General features: G+C 36.2%; 2 protein-coding genes across 9 annotated transcripts in view; both read right to left on the bottom strand.

The window, feature by feature from the left end:
- Nucleotides 1-11,403, bottom strand: part of LOC311075637 (myosin phosphatase Rho interacting protein) — a 47,768-nt gene extending 36,365 nt beyond the window's left edge. For all 8 annotated transcript variants that reach the window (XM_084103182.1, XM_084103179.1, XM_084103181.1 and 5 more), the window contains exons 1-3: nucleotides 10,652-11,403; nucleotides 5,576-5,653; nucleotides 4,157-4,222 (exon numbers count right to left, since the gene is read on the bottom strand). In XM_084103182.1, the coding sequence (XP_083959308.1) occupies nucleotides 4,157-4,222; nucleotides 5,576-5,653; nucleotides 10,652-10,783 (276 nt within the window). In that variant the 5' untranslated portion in view covers nucleotides 10,784-11,403. The remainder of the gene's footprint in view (nucleotides 1-4,156; nucleotides 4,223-5,575; nucleotides 5,654-10,651) is intronic.
- Nucleotides 11,404-12,085: 682 nt separating this feature from the next.
- mfsd1l (major facilitator superfamily domain containing 1-like) lies at nucleotides 12,086-20,756 on the bottom strand. Its single transcript, XM_084102875.1, has 13 exons — nucleotides 20,375-20,756; nucleotides 19,997-20,097; nucleotides 19,346-19,467; nucleotides 19,071-19,126; nucleotides 18,775-18,918; nucleotides 17,769-17,927; nucleotides 17,565-17,680; nucleotides 16,298-16,398; nucleotides 16,102-16,213; nucleotides 15,439-15,576; nucleotides 14,817-14,956; nucleotides 14,165-14,276; nucleotides 12,086-12,689 (listed from the first exon to the last, which is right to left on the bottom strand). The coding sequence occupies exons 1-13, from the start codon at nucleotides 20,394-20,396 to the stop codon at nucleotides 12,561-12,563; spliced, it is 1,452 nt and encodes a 483-aa protein (XP_083959001.1). The 5' UTR covers nucleotides 20,397-20,756; the 3' UTR covers nucleotides 12,086-12,560.
- Between the last annotated feature and the right edge of the window lie 37 nt (nucleotides 20,757-20,793).

The raw sequence follows: 20,793 nt of genomic DNA, 5'->3' as shown, positions 1-20,793 counted from the left end.
TTATTTTCACGTTGAACTACACACATTTATCTCGACCAGGGATTCCCAAACTTTTTTTAGCCAAACAACTTTGAGCTAAAATATTTTCTTGTACTCCATGAGATTTCCATATGTAATATATTATACACATATATTTAATTTTAGACATTATGGCTTTGATTTTCTAGCAATTTTATGGTTAAAATTATTTTATACAAATATATATTTTGTATAAAATAAAAATGTTTAGTTCATAAAATTTGTTTTACATTAAACTTTAAATTCTATCACTTTTTTTACTCTAATCTGCTGAGTGAAGCTTAGATCTGTATTCCAAAGCATTCATGAATTACACTGTTAGATCAATGCTAAAAAAGACGAATGACAGTTAACAAGTTAAATAAAAATAATGATGAATTATTAGCTTTTCATCAACCCCAGCTTGGTAATAATCCCTGATCTAAACGGCTGATAAACTACAAAAAGAAACACATTTGCGAATGGGAAGACTGCAATAATGATAAATCACATTAAACTCCTCTACTGCTGTGTTTAGAGAGGTGCCTCTGGGAAAGCTGCCCGACTGACTGAGCGTTTTACGCAACACAAAGAGACTGCTGAATCTGTGCTCAGCTTTAACCCTCGCCCGGCCCACGGGTCATCATCCGGGGGCAGATTCACTGAGGTCGTGAACCACAGCAAGTACATGTTCAATAACCAGCTGTCTAATCAACGCTCACATGCATTCATACAGAGATACAGCTAGTCTGAAAATAGCAGCTAGGCTTCTGTTGTAATCTTCCTGTTCTTTCCTCCTACACATCTCTCTCTTTCTCTCTCCACTGGCTGCAAGTCCAACAGCAGAAGAAGAGGAGAGAAGGACTGTCACTCAAATTAATTATGTAACATGCTGGTTAATTCATGAAGTCGTTAAAAATTCATTGCCTATATGATATCGAACGATATAGAAGCCACAAAATAAGCATGATTTTTTTTAAACATTACAAATTGTCTAGTAAATGCTATTTCATGTTCATGTTAAAGACCATATGAAATGGTTTGATGCTATTTTCTTTCTAGGAAGATATATATATTTTTGGGTCTGTTTTCCAGGAAAGACTGTACATTTTACATGCACAAATGTCATTTGGTTAAACTTAACAATAAGATTCCATTTGTTAACTCGGTTAATAACTACGTTAGTTAACATGAACAATGAAAATACTTGATTTATCACTGAAAAGTGTTAACATTTACACTAGCATGAAACACTGACCTCAAATCTAACACACATAGACTAAATGTTATAATGCAAAAAAAAAAGTTTGGCAGTTTTCATACGATGACAGACTTTTGCTGAATGGAATAAAAATTTAAAAAACACTGATACATTTTTCAAAATATATTATTTTGTGCTCTGCCGAAGAAGAAAAAAGGTCGTCCTTAAAGATGATGACAATAATAGTCTGTAATAAGTGGCGTTGTCTTTATGCAAAACATAACTCATTTTTCTGCTGATGTTGGGGGTTCTTGACATTATTGAGATTTACCACTATACTACATTATATATTGTAGGGTTCGAGTGGTCGTTATGGAAACACATGTTGAAGAGCAGCTATAAATATAGCGTGAGGCTCAGAATGTGTTGAAGCGTTCTCCACACACACACACACACTCACTCTCAGAGCGTCCAGTCGACACCAGACATCCTGACCTGTCACGAGACGACATTTCAGCACCTGTTTCTGATGGGACTGACACAATGAAAACCCTGCTGATGACATCGACACACACACACACACACACACACACGTCAAAATCATCTGCATTAAAAAGGATTTTTAAGTGCATTTGTGTGCAAAATAAACACCTATGGCCAAAAAGCAAAGACTCTATCAGTGCTATATTAGCATTATTTATATATTATTATAGTACTTATTAATGTTTGAATTAGCTTTTATTTAGTTTTCGTTTTAATTTTAGCTTAAGTTTTAGTCATTTTGTTGTTATTTCGTCATTTTAACTAGTTTTTGTTTGATTTAAATATTTATTTATAGCTTTAATTAATCTTTATTTCAGTTCACCCTAAAAGCTTAAATTCATTCCGTTCATCATATAAAGTGATCGAGTCTCTTCAGAAAATTTGGACTAAACCGCTCAATTCATATGGATTTGTTTTTCGATCTCTTTATGAACTTTTTGAAGTGTCAAAGTGGTAGTTGTGTTGCTGTCAATGGAGGGACAGAAAGCTCTCAGATTTCATCAAAAAGATCTTCATCTGTGTTCTGAAGATGAACGAAAGACGGGTTTGGAACGACATGAGGGCGAGTAATGATGACAGAATTTTCATTTTTGGGTGAACTATCCCTTTAAACTTATTATAGTTAGTTGCCGAGACTTTTTATTTAAAATTTGAATTAATCTGATAGAATAGTTTTAATCATTTTTGTTCTAGTTTCACTTAACAATAACAACAACACTGGATCACGTCACCAGTCACATGTCGCACGTGTATCTCTGTGGCAATAGCCAACAATACATTGTATGGGCCAAAATTATCGATTTTTATTTTATGCCAAAAATCATTAGGATATTAAGTAAAGATCATGTTCCATGAAGATATCTTGTAAATTTCCTACCGTAAATATATAAAACATTTATTTTTGTGAGTGAATGTGTATAATCGCCAACATAAATGAACAAGTTTAAAGGAGATTTTCTGAATGTTTTGATTTTTTTGCATCCTCAGATTCCAGATGTTCACATAGATGTATCTCGGCCAAATATTGTCCTATCCTAACAAACATACATCAATAGAAAACTTTAGCTTTCATATGACGTATTAAATCTCAATAAAAAAAAAAATGCCCCATGGCCATGTGACTTTTTTGTGGTTTTGAGGTCCAGGGTCACATATACGCTTTATTGCGTTGTCAAAAACAAACATGCAGCACAACCAACAAACGACTCTTATAAACTCTTACGAATCTTCACGAATCACTCAAAAAGACTCACAAACTCAAATAAATTAATGGTTGAATCTGTGAGAGCGGTTACTGAATTAATACCTCTGTTTGTTGTACTGACTGCAAGATTAAAGTAATAGCTCACCTAAAAAATGTAAAATCTGTCATCAGTTACGTATTCTCTTTCAATGACGTTCTTCTGTGGAACCAAAATGGAGTTATTTATAGTTTAGGCCAATGTTTTCCACGTATACGGTTGTAAAGCAAGACTTTCAGTTTCAGATTGCTCCTCACACAAATCAGTAACACCACTAGATTTGGGATAACGTGTACAAGTCATTTGGAGTGATGCTTTTATGGCGTTTTGGGGGAGTTTAACAGCCCCTGCTCACCATTCACATTCTTCTTTCCCAAAACTAGACATGACCTGAATCTTAAAACAGTACAAACAACTGAACGGTTGTTAACAATCACAGCCTCATTTCATTAGCGTCAATTGTAGAATACAGTCCATATCTACAAGAACATGATCCCTCCCTTGATAAATACTACTCGTATTTGTCCTTCTTTCTCTCTCTGCTGCGAGCGGTTATACAGAACGAGAGTAATGTGTACATTTGTCTCTGTTCCTGGATGTCTGAGTGTAGGAGGGAAGTGGGCACAGATGGATTGTGGGTAGTGTTACGGATGTAGCGCTGCTTCACCAACCCACACACATACAGATCATCATCACCCGGGCCGGGTCGAACCTTGCCTTCCTGCGTTCGGTAATGATGGACTTTAGGTTCATGTAGTTCCAGACACACACACAAAAACTCAGAGAAAACAAGCGCGCACACAAAAGAACTCATGATCACGTGTGGGCTGAAGTGGTGCTTAATAACAATCACAAACACACATGAATGCAAATGATCCCAAACAGCTTTTTATCCTTTATGCTGCCCTTTATACATCCATCACTCACTTCGAGAGAAAGAGAAATGAAAGAGAAGCAACCGCAAAGAAGACAAAGAAGAGAGGACACAACTGAATTCAGCCATTATACCAAGCAATGCATATACAAACACACAACATACACCAGGCAGGCAGTAACATAAACACCCTGAAGGTCCGTCCACATAGTGCCGCCCACAGACTGCAGACAGAACATGGCAACACGTATACAGTAAGAGGAGCGAGAGCCATTGCACACACACACACAACACACTCACCATGTCATCCAGCGCGTAACGCAGGAGTCCGTGTTCATACAGAAGGAAAAAGCGTCTCTGCCATTTCTGTAAGAGAAGAAATTAAGATTGCATAAGCGAAAAGTGAGAATTTCAAGTGTGCCTTAAGTGTCTAAATACTTTTAAGTGCCACTGTATATGAATTATAATGTTTATAGAATCACGCGGCCTGATTGATACGGTGACCGACTGATTTGGTGTCTCATTCTCATTCTATTAAATTGCATATATATATATATATATATATATATATATATATACACATGACCCTGCTCTTTAGCTCTTTAGATATCAGCATTAGCCGTTTGGTTGACCACTACATCCTACATTTACATACTTATATATACTACATATGCTTTGAGTTATTTTTATCATATTTCCATCTCGTTTGTCAATCTGTGATTTCCTGTTTGCTGTCGAATTGTTTCCCATCCCACAAACTCCCTCTCCTGCTGTTTCTCACCAGTTCAGCTCGAGAGACCGAGAGTGAGTCAGCGACTCCACGGCCCCCTCAAACACACACACACACACACACACACACACACACACACAATCTCTTCTCACACACAATGTGCGTCAATAAAGAAAAAAAATACTGGTCCTACTGGTGAAATAAATATAATGCATGACATCTAATATATATATATATATATATATATATTATATATATATATTATATATCATATATATATTAAACTGTTCTGGACTTTTTATGATTACGGTCCCAGAGACCCAATGGCACACATGTAAAAATGACCATTATATATATATATATACATTTTATAATTATTAAAACAAAATTTATTGTAATGAAATAATTTACTAACAAATATATAAATGAATTATAAAATAATCATATTATAAATTTCCTTAAATCATTTTAATAATTTCATCTGACATAATAAAAGACCAATGAATTTAATTTCTTAACCTTTTTTTTTTTACATTTTAGAATTGTATTTGTTTATTTTAATTGTATTTAAAAGCCATTAAGTAGCAAACTGATACTAAAATTATTCTTTTTGACCTATTAAAATGGCCCCAATGAGAACATGGGTGTTGAAAGGTCACCTTTTGACATTTTTAAATTAAAAAAAAAAAAAAGAAAGAAAATGAAGCATTCCTCATCCCTCAAAATGTTCCTTTTGATTCTGGGGTGAAATATGACCTGGACATTTCTTGCCAACATCCATGAGATTCACTCTATTAGTGCAGGTGAGAACAGCAGAACTGAATGAAACACCACATTCTAGAACGTGTCTAAAAATAGTTTTTGTTAGACATTTTTGCCAAAGTGAACTCGTTAAGTAAAAAGTGCAGCGCTGCATTATAATCCATATTCCGTGGCATGTTCTCGTGAAGTTTTTCCTGGGCTTTAAGGAGCCGTGCACTCATACGAACCCGTGATCTGTGCAGAGGATTGTCAAAGTTTGTTCCTTCAGGTGCCAGGAGCAGCCATCCACCGTAGATGGGTTTTGCCTGAAACATGCAACACATGATTAAGAACAATAACACTGATCATCCAGTTCTTTTCAACACTGTTGAGGCATCTCGGTGAACTATTTCAGATAAACCTGCTCCCACAAACTGTAATGTCAATCAGACTGTCTCTTTTTGACTGGAATGTGGAACATTTGAAGAGTTCAAGATTTGAAGTGCCATCTGAAATTTTCTTCTAGAATGATCATTTTTATGAAGCTCGTATATTAAAGTTCAGTAATTTCACTTAAATGGCAATGCAAATTACCTATGAATTGTCATTTAAGTGAAATTACTGAACTTAAATATACAAGCTTGATAAAAATGATCATTCTAGAAGAAAATTTCAGATGGCACTTAGAGGCTTTTGCATCTGAACTCTTCATTTACATGTCTCAAATTCAATGCACATTAAACTGGGATTTAAAAAAAAGTATTCTAACATCAAACAACACACTTCACTCTTGTGGAACCGTGCCAAAGAAAAGTACGAAAACATCCCTGCATGTGACGCTCCTGTGACTGCACAACAAAGTGCCGACGAACGGATTTGTGATCGTACAGAAACTCCAAAAGAAAGCGCACAAAAGCATGAAACACAAGGGGAAAATTAACTACTTAGAGGTTCCTCTTTCAAAGCTCAGCAGATCTCAGATACGTTTCATTTTAGTACATAAAACTTGTTTTTATGTTTCTCCAAAAATGCCTTGAGAGAATTGAGAGAAGAGAAACAAATTAGACTATAGTTAATACACTTTATAAAGCTGTAAAATACTGTGGATATCAGTTTATGTCATTTGGTCCTGGAGAAATGTTTGCGTTCACACTGAGATGTGATTCTGATCGCAGACTTTAGCATTCTGGCAAATGTGAGCACAGTTATTTGAGATCTTTTTTGAAGCTCATGCATCTTTTACTCAGAAAATAACATCTGAGAAGCAGGAGAATTCAGTAAAAGTCTCCATTTCATCTCTTGCTGTCTAGGAAAAACATGCTGAGATATTAAAGAGATCTCAGGTTTGATTTTTCTCCGCTAAGGTACTGAAAACAAAGAGTGACAAATGAATGCTAGTTTATTGTCTGGTTAAAGGAGTGTCGATGGCCCGTGAAAAAGTCTGAGAAACGCTAGATCTCCTCAGATCAAGTGCAGGATGAAAAAAACCCCAAAGGGAAATTAATATCTCTAGTTCTTGCACTGTACCGACTATCTCTATCTCACTGTATTAATATCTCTAGTTCTTGCACTGTACTGACTCAGACCCGTTTTGGTTAGGGTTCAAAATACTTATGCAATTAATTCAGCAAATCCGTTATCTGTGGATAAAATCTTTGCAAACTTTACAAACATCCCATATCAACGACGTCATCATAATTTGCATACTGAATTGCATTTGGTTAAACTGAAAGTTTAACACTATACTTGCTGCACTATTTTCCTTTAGGAAATGTAAATCTAGTTTCTCCTGATCTTCTGCTAATGGGAGACTCAGTGCTCTGGGAAATCAGTGATGAGGAGCGGACAGGGACGCGGAGAGAGGGAGAGAGAGAGAGAGAGAGAGAGAGAGAGAGAGAGAGAGAGAGGTACTAATGTAGGCCAGATTTTCCTCTTCAATGGTTAAAGTTTGTTCTGTTTATTTTTACAGCCCCCCTTTTTCTCTCATAACAGCGGAACTGAGCGCTGACTGTCTCACAGAGAGAGAGAGTGTGTGTGTGTGTGTGTGTGTGTCAAGGGGGAGGGTGGATTCTAATAGCATGACAAAAAGCATGGACATAAATATGTGTGGAATGAACAACTCAGAAAAACCTGACCAACTGCAGCGAGAGAGAGAGAGAGAGAGAGAGAGAGAGAGAGAGAGAGAGAGCGAGAGAGCGAGAGAGAGAGAGAGAGAGAGAGAGAGAGAGAGAGAGAGAGATGGGTATATTACTGATGTCTTGACGATGGCCCTGAATCATTACGACGGCCTCATGAGACGTACACCTGAACAACAACTCTGGATTTGTGCATTTTTTGATGACAATGTCAGTGATGTTTGCCAAATAAAACGCACCCCCATGATGTTAGTATGTTATTGTTGGTTGCTAGACTATTTCGCAATGATTTTGCTGGCAAACCTGTTCAATCAAACTGTCCATTTAAGTTAATCGATTCATAACTCTGGCATCGATAATTATGGCATCACTCGAAACGTTCAATAAAGTCTTCGTATGGCTTTTTTCCCCCCCAAGTATTGAAATGTTTAAGTAGAGAAGAGCTATAGCCTAATCTCAAATATTGCTGTTCATCGTCATGAAACACTTGAGCCTGAATCTTTATGCCAAGATGAAATCAAACTGACTTCACACATTATCACAACAACTGCGTTTTAGTGGCACGCAATAAAAATACGATTATGAAGTCGTAGAAATTACAGGATAAAAGATGTAAACCTTTGAGCATGAAGTCAAAATAACAAAATTAAAGTCCTAGTATTACGAGAATAGTTTTAGCAATACAGTACTGAGGTTTTATTTTGAAATAAAAAGTTATTTTTTAAGAATAAAGAAGTCCAAATTAATTCACTTTATTCAAACAATATACTACTTTATTCTTAAAATATTATGACTTTAATCTTGTACTGCTTTGACTTAATTCTAGTAACACTATGACTTTATAATTTGTACTTATTCTCAAAATTTTACAACTTTACGACTATTTTCGCAATCTTCTATTTTTTTTATGTGACACTAAAATGCTGTTGTACATTATTACCTTCACATAATTCTAAAAAGCATTACGATTCTCCTTTTCAGCTGACGTCACCAAGTCCTTTTACTTTTTCAAACACCTGTAATGCAGAGAATTTTTGAATAGAATTAAGCCAATAGAATAACCTGATTCACTTGGCAAATGGCAAAATAAAGTTAAACTGGTTCCTTGTGGACCTTTAGAGCAGGAAGACAGAAGGACATGAGAATTAAACACTAAAGAAGTTTGCTGGGACTTGATTCTGCAAATTAAAGAGGATACAACTCGATATATGACTTTGACTGCCTTAACAGGTACTAAAGGCCTGATTCATTTCACTGTGTCAAGTCAATTTCTAAGTGCTTTCTAAAAAAAGACATCTGTGCTGCTTTGAGGCTCATTTCTCTGGAAGCGCTCACTTGCGTGTCCAAATATTCAGTCTTTCTTTGCTTCATCACTTCATTCTTTGATAACAATCCAACCTATACAGTGAGACAGATGGCAAACGGAGGCCACGTCACCTCAGTAATATAGTCGAGACCCAGCTGTGGTAATTTTTAAGGATACTGTCTGGATTCCTCCGGCATCTGCGTGTGGCCTTACAGTAAAACCGTTCTGGAGCTGGAATCTGGGCTCGAAATAGTGCTGACGCTCCGATAGGAGACGTCTACAACTGGTAAAACTACACTAAACGGTTCCACTGATTAGTAAATTAGCAGACAATTTCAGCCAAAATAAAAGAGTCTTGCTCAAGATCACAATGGGTTCGAACCGACCCACAATCTTTCAGTTACCAGTCCGGATTTTCAACCATGCAAAACTTAAAGACCCCTAGTTTAAAACTTAGAAAGAACGAAGGCAGGTCGCGTAACTACCCTGTGCATAGTAAAACTGCATCATTAATTACAACTAATCACTAATTAGTCATCTGGCTGACACCTTTTCCCAACGCAACAGTTCATCTGAAATGGGTCAGTCCTCAAGGGATAACCTGAGGTTAAGTGTCTCAATCAAAGCCGTAATGGTAATTAGCATGGATTAACCTCTCTGGGGTTTGAACCTGCAACCTTTCAAGCAGCCCTTATATTTAACCACTACGCCAAAGCACTTGCTATTAGATGTCATTATTACAAACATGTGGTCTAGATTTACAGACAAAAGTAAACAAGGGGAATTCAGATTAATTTGGCCACTTTTTGAGTCATCTCAATGCCAAAAAGTAGTTCAATTAGTCAAATTCACCTTATATACCATGGTAATGAATGGGTACAATATGCATAAACAATAGTTTTTTACATGATAATCAATTTACCTCCAACAATACCATGGAATTACCATGGTTAACATGCCAAAAACATGGTATTATGGTAGGGCCAACTGCAATCCTCTAGAAAAAAACCTAATGGACAGCCAACCTTGGCTTGGACCATGGAACCATGTCTAAAAACCATAGTATTACCATGGTACTTTATTGGTAGTGACGTTTTTAATAAGTTTGGTGATTATCCAGTGCCCCAGATTGGCTTTAATGTGCTATATATACAATATAGTACTTTTTTTTCACTTATCTCCAACAATACCATGACATTACCATGGTACATGTCTGAAAAAACATGGTATTTTGGTGAGGTCACTCATGTTGTGCTAAATGTCATTCTGAAACTGAAACATAGTATTACCATGGGACTTTATTGTTAGTGGTCAGCAGTTTGCTGGTCATTACTTATTTGACACGGTAAGTTATTAGACTGAGCATTAGTATAAGAAACTAGATTAAAAAGTCTGTAGACAAACTTTGAAGTTGGCTTGAAAAAGCCTAGCCAGAAAGTTTGAAGTAGTTTTAACAGCTTTAAGTTTGAAGGTTTTCAGTTGTAATAGTTTTAGGTTCTAGTTTTGTAGTTTTGTACTATCTATCTATCTAACATAGATAGATAGATAGATAGATAGATAGATAGATAGATAGATAGATAGATAGGAAATATTAGATAGATAGATTAGAAATATTAGATAGATAGATAGATAGATAGATAGATAGATAGATAGATAGATAGATAGATAGATAGGACTAGAAATATTAGATAGATAGATAGATAGATAGATAAAAAAAAACATTAGATAGAATGGAAGCTTAAATTAGTCTCAATGGCTTAGAAATAGTACATATAATGGCAGCTAATGGAGTCTAATGAGCCTCTCCAACTGTTAAATTTGAATTTTGAGTTTCAACAGTCTCAACTAAATGATTATGTAGTGAAGTTGTGTAGATATATTACCTGTGAGAAGTCTTCATCACTCAGCAGGTGCGCGTCTCGAGCCTTGAAGCAGTTCTGGCATTTACTCTTGTTGAAAATATTGGCCTGAAATTTTCGGCAGGCGTTATCTTTCGCTGACATACTCTGTGCCATGAGTGTGTGTTTGTGTTCCCGTTTTCCCGTTATTTTAAAAACTGCGCAATAATTCCACCGGAGAGTCCTCCCCCGCGCGATGCAGTCCGACCCTCATCACAAACTCACTGCGATAATCATTTATTTATGCACACTCATCTGACAGGACCCACACTAAGGGGACAATAATAATAATAACAATAAAAATAATAATAATATAATTAATTTAGCCAAAAAGTTTTCATTTAGCCAAGCTCTCCTGGATTGATTTCTGAAGGGATTCAGTCCGGGACATTCCGCGCTCACGATCCATGCGCGTCCCCGATCCCCCGCAGGCACACGGACGCGCGCTGATGCGTTATAGTGCGAGTTCCAAAATAATATGGCAAACTTGTACAAACACTCTAAGTAAATGGTGATGGAGAGGAGGTGTTTACTTTCCACTAGCTCACAGCTTCCGACGAACCTTTCAGCGATACGTGAAGACAACTATCCCGAAACTCCATGATGTGGAACAGTGTGGATTCTATAGAGAGTTTTCGGTCCGAAGACGGATATTTGCAGGTTTGGATGGGCACGGTGGGTCCGTTTCCCACGGTCACAGCTGATCACACGGGTTCTCCACACATACTACACACTCAACACACATACACACGCAGGAATGAAGGGGGCGGAGCGCGACATAACTGACATGTAGCGTAAACCAATCACAATAAGGGACACGCCTACTATTTGTAGTCAGAGTACGTCCCTGTCCAATCAGATTGTTCAATCACACTGATTTTATGGAAATAACAAGATTCAAGGTCGGTGGACTGTGCACGGTGTAAACTGAAGTTATTTAAACTTACAAGCAGGATCTTATATGCATTTAAACTGTGATTTAGTGATTTCGTCTGGTTATAAAGTGAAAAATGACGACACTAAATAATGCATGCGTTAAGATATTTGATAACTATCCATGTAACGCCCTCAGATAGTGACCAATCCTACCTGAGAGGCTCTCCAGTGCCCCCGTTTGGCTTAAATGTGGAATGAGAGCCTGGATTAAAAAAATATTTTATTAATTAAAATATTTTAAATGCCATTTCATTGTATAATAAAATAATGCTAATTATATATTTTTTTAAATAATGATTTTTATTATATTATATTAGTATATCTTAACTTAAAACCCTAAAACTTAGTATATCTATTCTTAAGTAAAAAACGTAACAAAATATACATTTATAATTGTATTATATTTAAAAAAAAACATTTTTTCAGTTTTTAAGCGTATATATAGTAATTATGCAATGAAATTTCAAAAAGTAATATTTGTAATCTCTTGGTGGCACAAAACTTTATTTTTGTTTTTGTAAAAAAAAAAAAAAATTGAAAAGCCTAAATATTAGCAAAATGCGTATTATTTGGTATGTCATCAGGCATTAATACAAGTTCACAGGCAGTATTAACAATTGAATCTCATCAATTTCACCACGTTTTAAAAATGACATTTTTTACAGATGAAACCCTCTGATTTCCTCAAATTAGTCAGACAGACAATAACATTGTTCATACGTGACAAAGCAGATGTTTGTTTCTTTGATATTATAAAACAGATATCATACAAGCTTCCTCAATAAAAAGAATGATTATTCATTTCTCATTTCTGACAGTCAACACTAGTCTAGGAATGGCCTAAACTTATGTTAGAGTTAATACTGAACTTTATATGACACACTTGGGAGAGCACATGTGTTTCCCTTTAATAACGTCCAGTGTCCCAGAATAAGGGAGAAGAGAGACAGAAGGTCTTCTAGGTCCTGTTGATGGAGGGAGCGTTGCTGATCTCCTCGGTGTCCTCTTCATTCATCAGCGGTTCTCTGTCTGTCTGAGCGGGACTCGGAGCCGCGGATCTCTTAGTGGTCTTATTGAGAGTGCTTCCCTGTAAACACACACGTGTGTCATTGCATTTAAGTAATAGCTGTACTGAACATAAAACTGTTCATATTCAAATTAAAATTATGATTTTTTTTCCTTTGGTATAAAATGCACTGATAAATGATGCACAATAAGATCAGAAATGTACGTAACACAAGTAAATAGGGTTCATTTTCAGTTCATTTTCACAGCATTAGATCATGAACAACACTGTCACAGCAGAACAATCCAATCCACCTCTATTAAAATACACCGATACGCTTTCAAAGCCAAAAATAACCTCTGCTATTCCAAAGTACTGTTGACTCAAAACTCAGTTCATGAGTCAGGCGGCGCGATCGGACTATAAGACACCGATATCAGTTTCTCTATCAGTGTTACTCATTTATAACAAATGTAGTAAAAGACAGATATAAAAAAAGCTGTAAAATGTCCGTGCCAATGAAGTTTGTATATGGAAAACGCTTAGGTGGGTAAGCTGAAAAATGTATATCATTAAGTCAGAAAAGAGAAGAAGCTCACAAATATAATCGTACAATTTCTTAAAATTAGAATGGTTTTGTAAGCATTTGTAGCATTTATTTAAAAAAAATACTAATTTTAATATTATATACTGTGTGTATTACTGCAAATACTTTTATATATTAAAATAATTATTTCATTATATCATTGTATATCTTAATGTTTAAATATTTAAAAAAAAATTTTTTATAATTTCATTATATTATATTAAAATAAACTTTTCATTTTTTGCTTGTCAAGGTTTTTTTTCTCCATTAGGTCACCTGATGGAGTTTTTCGGTTCCTTGCCACTGTTGCCTTTGGCTTGCTCAGTTGGGGATATTTGGGGATATTTAATTTAATTAATCAATCAACAATACTATTGATCAGCATTACCAAACGTGGACGTTTTCCACTAGAAACAAACATTGATGTATTATTTTAATTTAATACTGTGAAGCTGCTTTGATACAATCTGTATTGTGAAAAGCGCTATATAAATAAACTTGACTTGACTTGACTTACTGTATGTGTATACAGTAATTGTGCGATGAAATTTCAAAAAGGAACAATATTCTTAGTCCCTTGGTGGCACAAAACTACTATAAAAACCTAAAAATTGAGAACTTGTTTTGTGGTAAATCTTCTATGATTATGAGTGCAAGCTTCTCCTCTTGTCGGACTTAACTATTGATGGAGACAATAAGAGGCAAATCAAGCTTTTCAGGCTCTGAGAAAACCTTATAATTCTGCCGGTCAAGGTTGCGTGAAATCATGCGTCCTTGAACATCATACGGTGTGAAGTGTCACTCGACTCGTCCTGCTCGTCCTCGCTCCGTGTTCTACAAACTCTTCACAGTTCTCGTCTGTTCATACTGTTGCTATGGTTACCTGAGGTTACCCATCATGATGGGATCTATGGTGATTCAAAGAGATGTGGCGATAGTGGGCGGGTGTGTGTGTGTGTGTGTGTGTTACCTGTCTGTAGTCAACGATGTTGAGTATTGCAGAGGTGATTATGCAACTGATGGTATTGGCCAACATGAAGATCATCATATATTGCCATCTCCACAGCGGGATCTTAACATCACTGACACACAAAACACATATATTATGGTATAGAGTAGACACGGTACATTAAATATACTGTGTGTGTGTGTGTGTGTGTGTGTGTATAGATAGATAGATAGATAGCTAAACACAAGTTGTATAAAAACATTAGAAAAACAAGTTGTGTATCTGTGTTTTTTATATATATATATATATATATATATATATATAAAATTTGTTTATTTTTAAATTGACTTCAATATACATATTTTAGAATAATATATATGGTATTTTAGACCTTTAGAAGTAGTGCGGTAAAAGATCTACAAATGAGCAGGTGTGTAATCTATACTTAGACACCGATAATGATGTGATATCGAAAACGTTTATCTTTTTTTGTATTTTTTCACTTTTTTTATGTTTACTGCTTCTGAATGAAGACTTCTGAAGATTGTTCTATCTTGAAGGACATTGTGTGTGGGCTTTTGTGCAGAATATCATCATAATACTGTCACGGTGCCTTGTCAGAAATACATGGTCATATTTTTTGTTAGTATAATGCAATGAACATGAATGTCACCTGGACTTGGTGCCCAGTATCTGTCCCACCACCAGATTGGAAATGCCGATGCCAATCATCTGTATGGATGTGGCCAATCCCATCGCAGTGCCCAGTGTGGCTTGAGGCACCACCAGTGGGATAGAAGGCCACATGCTCGCCTATAGCACATAAACGCAATAGAAAACACGTGAAAAACCTGCCAGTCCAACAGCAAGAATCAAACATTAACCTGTAGTACATATACTATGTTTTTTTGTTTGTTCCACTTTATCTGCAAAACAACTGAATTCAGAATATTGGCACAATATTTTCAAAGTAAATTGCAACAACACAAAAACACAAGAGAAAAAAGATGGAAAAACTCTAACCCTGAAATATAATTTGGTGTATTTTTCTTTTCTAGTTACCTAGAGGAAAACCTATACAAAAAGTGGCACAGCTTACCCCACTCTGCCTTATTGAGCTAAAATATCTAAAATATTTCAAAATGTCAGCATTGCTGAATACGTCCACCAATCACAAGCTCTCTTACAGTGTTTGCTGACCACACACTTGAGCATACTCCAATAACATTGTATAGTTGGCGTCAATCCATAGTGTCTGCTCTGTGTGTGTGTGTGTGTTCATGTTATATACTCACAGCAGCAAATGAGTAAGTGATGCCGAGCCAGATGGTTGATACGAGAGGAGGGACGAACGTGAAGGCCAGCAGACCAAACACAGGCAGTGTCAACACGGCACAGAGTCCTGCAAACACACCGCGCAGACCCACATAGTCCTACCACACACACAGAAAGCATGTGTTCATGTTTTCAAAAGAAGATTTGTCTACTCACCAAGGCTGCATTGTTTTGATCAAAAATACAGTAAAATCATTAATATTGTGAAATATTATTACAATTCAAATGAACTGTTTTCTATTGTAATATATTTTAAAATGTAATTTATTCCTGTGATGCAAAGCTGAATTCAGAGTCTTCAGAGTCACATGATCCTTCAGAAATCATTCTAATATGATGATTTGCTGCTCAAGAAACATTTCTGATTATTACATTAAACAGTTGTGCTGTTTTTGTGGAAACAGTTCTTCGCTAAATTTCAAAAGAACAGCATTTATTTGAAAAAGAAATCTTTTGTAACATTATAAATGTCTTTACTGTCACTTTTGATCAATTTAATGCATCCTTGCTGAATAAAAGTATCAAAAAATTTGAACAGTACAGCATGCCTGTGTGTGTCAGCATGTACATGAGACATCTGTGGAGTGTATGTCTGTGTAATAGTGAGTGTGAGTTAGCCGTACGATGAGGATGCCGACAGCAGCCGACAGCACCAGTGAACTGTCATACACAGCGCCCGCGATGTACGCCGCCTCCGTCTGACTGTACCCGCTGTATTTATCCTGGATAAACTTACTGAAAACACACATACAGCAACACATGAACAACGTGCACAAACACAGTTTAATCTAGAAACATTTATGTGCTTCATGACTGTACCTGGCATCAGCGATGAAGGGGAAGATGCCATTATAAAAGAACATGATGGTAAGAACCAGCAGCCAGTATCTGAGAGACAGACTCTTCACATCCTGAACTCTCTACATACAAAAACACACAATATAAACCAGCTGTATCACTACAACAAATTATCATCAACGTGAAAATACTATATGTGACCCTGGATCACAAAACATGTCGCACGGGTATATTTGTGGCAATAGCCAACAATACATTGTATGGGTCAAAATTATAGATTTTTCTTTTATGCCAAAAATCATTAGGATATTAAGTGAAGATCATGTTCCAAGAAGATATTTTGTAAATTTCCTACCGTAAATATATAAAACATTTATTTTTGTGAGTGAATGCAGCACAATCATGAACATAAATGGACAACTTTAAAGGAGATTTTCTCAATGTTTAGATTTTTTTTCTCCCTCAGATTCCAGATTATCAATAGTTGTATCTCAGCCAAATATTGTCCTATCCTAACAAACATACATCAATGGAAAGCTTATTTATTCAGCTTTCAGGTGATATATAAATCTCAATTTTAAAAAATTGACCCATGTGACTGGTTTTGTGGTCCAGGGTCACATGTTTCGTGGATAGTTCACCCAAAATAAAAATTACCCTGTGAGAAAAAATTGAAGTTTTCAGAGTCAGTACTACATTAAACTACAATATATTATGTTGAATATAATGTATAATAATGGGGGAATATTAGTGGGTCCTGATAATGCTTATGTAAAAGTGGCCTACATTATTTTAAATATATCTAGCCAGTGACAGAGTGCAAGCATATTCATCTAAAATAATTCTGTATGTTCAGGTTCAGAATCATGAATATATTTATTCTGGTGTCACCATTGTCCAAGCCTATTCATTTACACCCACAATGTTATATCAAATTTAGCATTTAATCAACAGTACATTTTTTCTTAACCTTTTATTATATGTCTTGGAGTATCGCAATAATATCGTATCGTGAGTTCAGTATGGTGATATGTATCGAATCGTGAAATTAGGGTATTGTTACACCCCTAATATATAGTAGTCAACATTAGAAGTGGATAAAAAAAAGTTCAAAGTTGTCCTACAACAAGAACTTCGATGAAAGGTTTTGATCCATTTCAAATGTTGACTACTGTATATATATATATATATATCATTATTATATTACACTCCAGCAATAGTAAAACTAGTGTACTGTTGTAGTATGCCATTCTAAACATGACCGTTGCCATCTATATCTGTGTCTCACCACTTTGCGTGACTCCTCCTGAATCACTCCATCCAACCCCAGCTGCTTCATGCCCATCCTATCCAGAACACTGACCGTTACAGCCGACAGGAACCCGAGAACACACAGGAGCGTGCCTGTACACACAAAACAGACGCATGTGTGTTTCCAATATTCCCAGGATGCCAAATCCAAGGTTTAGCTGTTGCATGTTGTGTTTCTTACCTCCCCACAGCGTCCACTGGATACCGTACTGAGACTCAAACCTCTGCGTGAGGAAGAAGTTCAGAACCGAGCCCAACCGAGAGAAGGCCAGGGTCAGTCCAAACGCCAGAGCCAGCTCCTTCCCGCGGAACCAGAACGCCGTGATACGGTTCTGGACAACTGAGAAAGCAAGAGAGACACATGAGATTCAGTGTAGCTTTCTCACTGGTGCTTTTTTCATGGGTGTGTTTGTAAAGTCTTTGGCAATGACAGCCCTTGTTTACTGAGCGAGTGAAGAATCAGAGAAAGTGCATCATAATGCAGATCAATAGCCAGCAGAAATGAATTTTAAAAATGTTTTACATTTTGTGACATTTCTGAATGGAGATTTTGTTAAAAAAAATTGACTAAATAACCAATATACTAAATCATTAACCAATTTAATAACCTCACGGTCATCAGTGGAAAAGGAAAGAACGTTTTTTTCATTCTCAGTAAAGATTGCAAAAATAATGTTTTTCTTTGGAACAGAAAGCACATATGAATCATGCACAATAAGAAAATTAAATTATGAAGTATGAAATTAAATATGGTCACTTTAGACTCACATTAAACGTAACGTGCAGAAACCCCCATTAGTAGGTAAAACGGGTGAAAAAAAACAGGCAGATGAACATCTTGATTAGAATATGAAAATAAAATCAGTCATTTTGTAATTTTTGCAATTAATTTTGGTGCCACTTCTGGTGCAGAAATTACTTTGGAGTTGATTTACTTGACAATCATTTCCTTTATGTAGAGTTAATTTCCTTTACAATAATTTACTTCATTTAGAGTTAATTTTACTTTGTTTTCAATTTTATAATTTTTTATTCTTAATCCTTTTACCCTTGATCCTTTCTTTTCTATATATACACTTGGAGAATTAAGCTGATCTGAATCTGAATTCAGAACTAAAGATATGGTGTTTCTAGAGTTAAACCTGCACAATGTCAGTGGTGTTATGGGTGAATATCTGATATCATACTGGTCAGGGATCCGTTTCCAGATCCAAACAGAAGTCGTCCAGTCAACATGAGGGGCAACAGGTACGTCGTGCCCTTAAAATGAGACCCCAATGCAAAGATCGCTGAGCCCAACACAGTCAGGAAGGAGAAGAGAAAAACGCCAACTACAGGAGAGAAAACCCAAACACTTATGTCAAACTTTACACACACACACACACACACACACGTATTCAAGATAGAACACTGAATATTGACAAAATCAGACAGATTTCAAAACTAAGCTTGTTAAAGAAAAAGAAAATCCATTCCAACTTACAGCGGTTTCCCAATTTATCAATGAGGAATCCCGCCATGATGACCACCACAGCATTCCTGGGAAAACAAAATAAGAGTCCTTTTACAGGTGATAAACAGAGTGAAGCTTTAGAGGGTGACAGACAGTAATTATCTGGTTGGGTGAGAGTGTGCGAGTCAGGGATATTATAGAGAATGAAAAATAAAAATAAAACCATTTAAAAAAAAATTGATAAACATGAACTGAAATATGATAGTATGTCAATGATCCTAAAATAACAGTGGTGTGAGTCTTACGTCCAGGCGTAGATGGCGTAGAGCAAGTTATACTCCTGTGGTGTCATTCCCAAACCTTCCACACACGTTCCTGTGCCATTACCAGTGCTGTTACTCACTGTCCCATTTGAACATGTCAAATTCTGTAGGAGACAACACAGTCTGTGCATTCAGGGCCTTACTTTTCTGACCTAGAGCCTAAACTAGAGAGGTTTACATGTAATATTTGTTACTCTCGTGATGTTAAAGGGGTCATATCATCCATTATTTTATTATGTTAGTAAAGACTTTTACCCGTAAAACTGTCATAATTTAGTTTTTCATGATTATTTGGCTATTTATGATTCATGATGTTATTTTAAATCGTTAGTTCTTCTGTGGTTTGGAACAATTTTATTGATCCTGCTCTCTCCTCATTACCTCACTACTGGACGGGCCAAGTTTCTGGTCTCTCAATAGATCAATAGTATTAATCTGTCAGCCACTGCAAAGTCGCAGAAGTCTATACAGCTCATTTTCAACAAATGCTCTGTAGTATATGTGAATGCTGTCACACATATCTCAAAATATCAGGGCAAATTTGATTCCTCATAATATGACCCCTCTAAAACTGCCTAAACTAGGATTAAGCGATGTGAAAGTGAGGTCAGAGGTCAGTAAGTTGCTCCTCACCCCCTGAAACTGCTCCTGCAGGACACTGGGAATGTCAAAGCAGAAATAAGAGCCGAAAGTCAGCAAACAGTTAAAAAACAGGACCAAGAACCGGTAGTAGGCTGTAAATACACACATAAACACACCAAGAGACACATAAATTCACACAGAGAGAGAGAAAGAGATGAGTTAGTCATCATGTGTCAGGTTACATCTAAGCTAACACAGAAAACAACACTTGTGAGCTATTAATCTCTTATGAATTATGATATTTAATGTGCATGAAACTAGGTTTAACATTAAATCAATCACATCTGTCTTTGTTTACAAACTGAGAGCTCATTTAAATGGCTCTAAACTCATAAACATTCTGAAACATCAGTGAAATGATTAATTTACCTTGTTCTGCTGGTTTGGCCATCTCGACCCCAGATAAATCTCCGCAGTCTTCCCATATAACGACAATCTAGTGTGATTTCTTTTTGTTTATGTGGCCCAGTCAGGAGGCGATCTTTAAAATGTGCAGCTTGTCCGGGAGCAGTCGCTATTTGCTGATCTATAAATCATAAAAAAATAGTGAAAGCTCCAAACTTCAGGAACAGTCGATCCAGGGTTTCTAACTGACTGTTTTCCTCATTTAGCGTTACGTCATAGCCTGGGCGTCATGTGACTGAGCAGATGACGGTTTTTTTTCTCAGCGCTGACACAGCACTTAGTGATGATTGGGTTGATAATAGATGAATCATGTATGTTTAATCACGCTTTAAACAAAACAATGCCCATTCTTATAACATGTTTACGGAAATAAAATGTATTTC

The sequence above is a fragment of the Abramis brama genome, assembly GCF_963993115.1.
Source record: "Abramis brama genome assembly, chromosome: 24".
Lineage (NCBI taxonomy): Eukaryota > Metazoa > Chordata > Actinopteri > Cypriniformes > Leuciscidae > Abramis > Abramis brama.
This window is presented reverse-complemented; position numbering and strand designations above follow the sequence as displayed.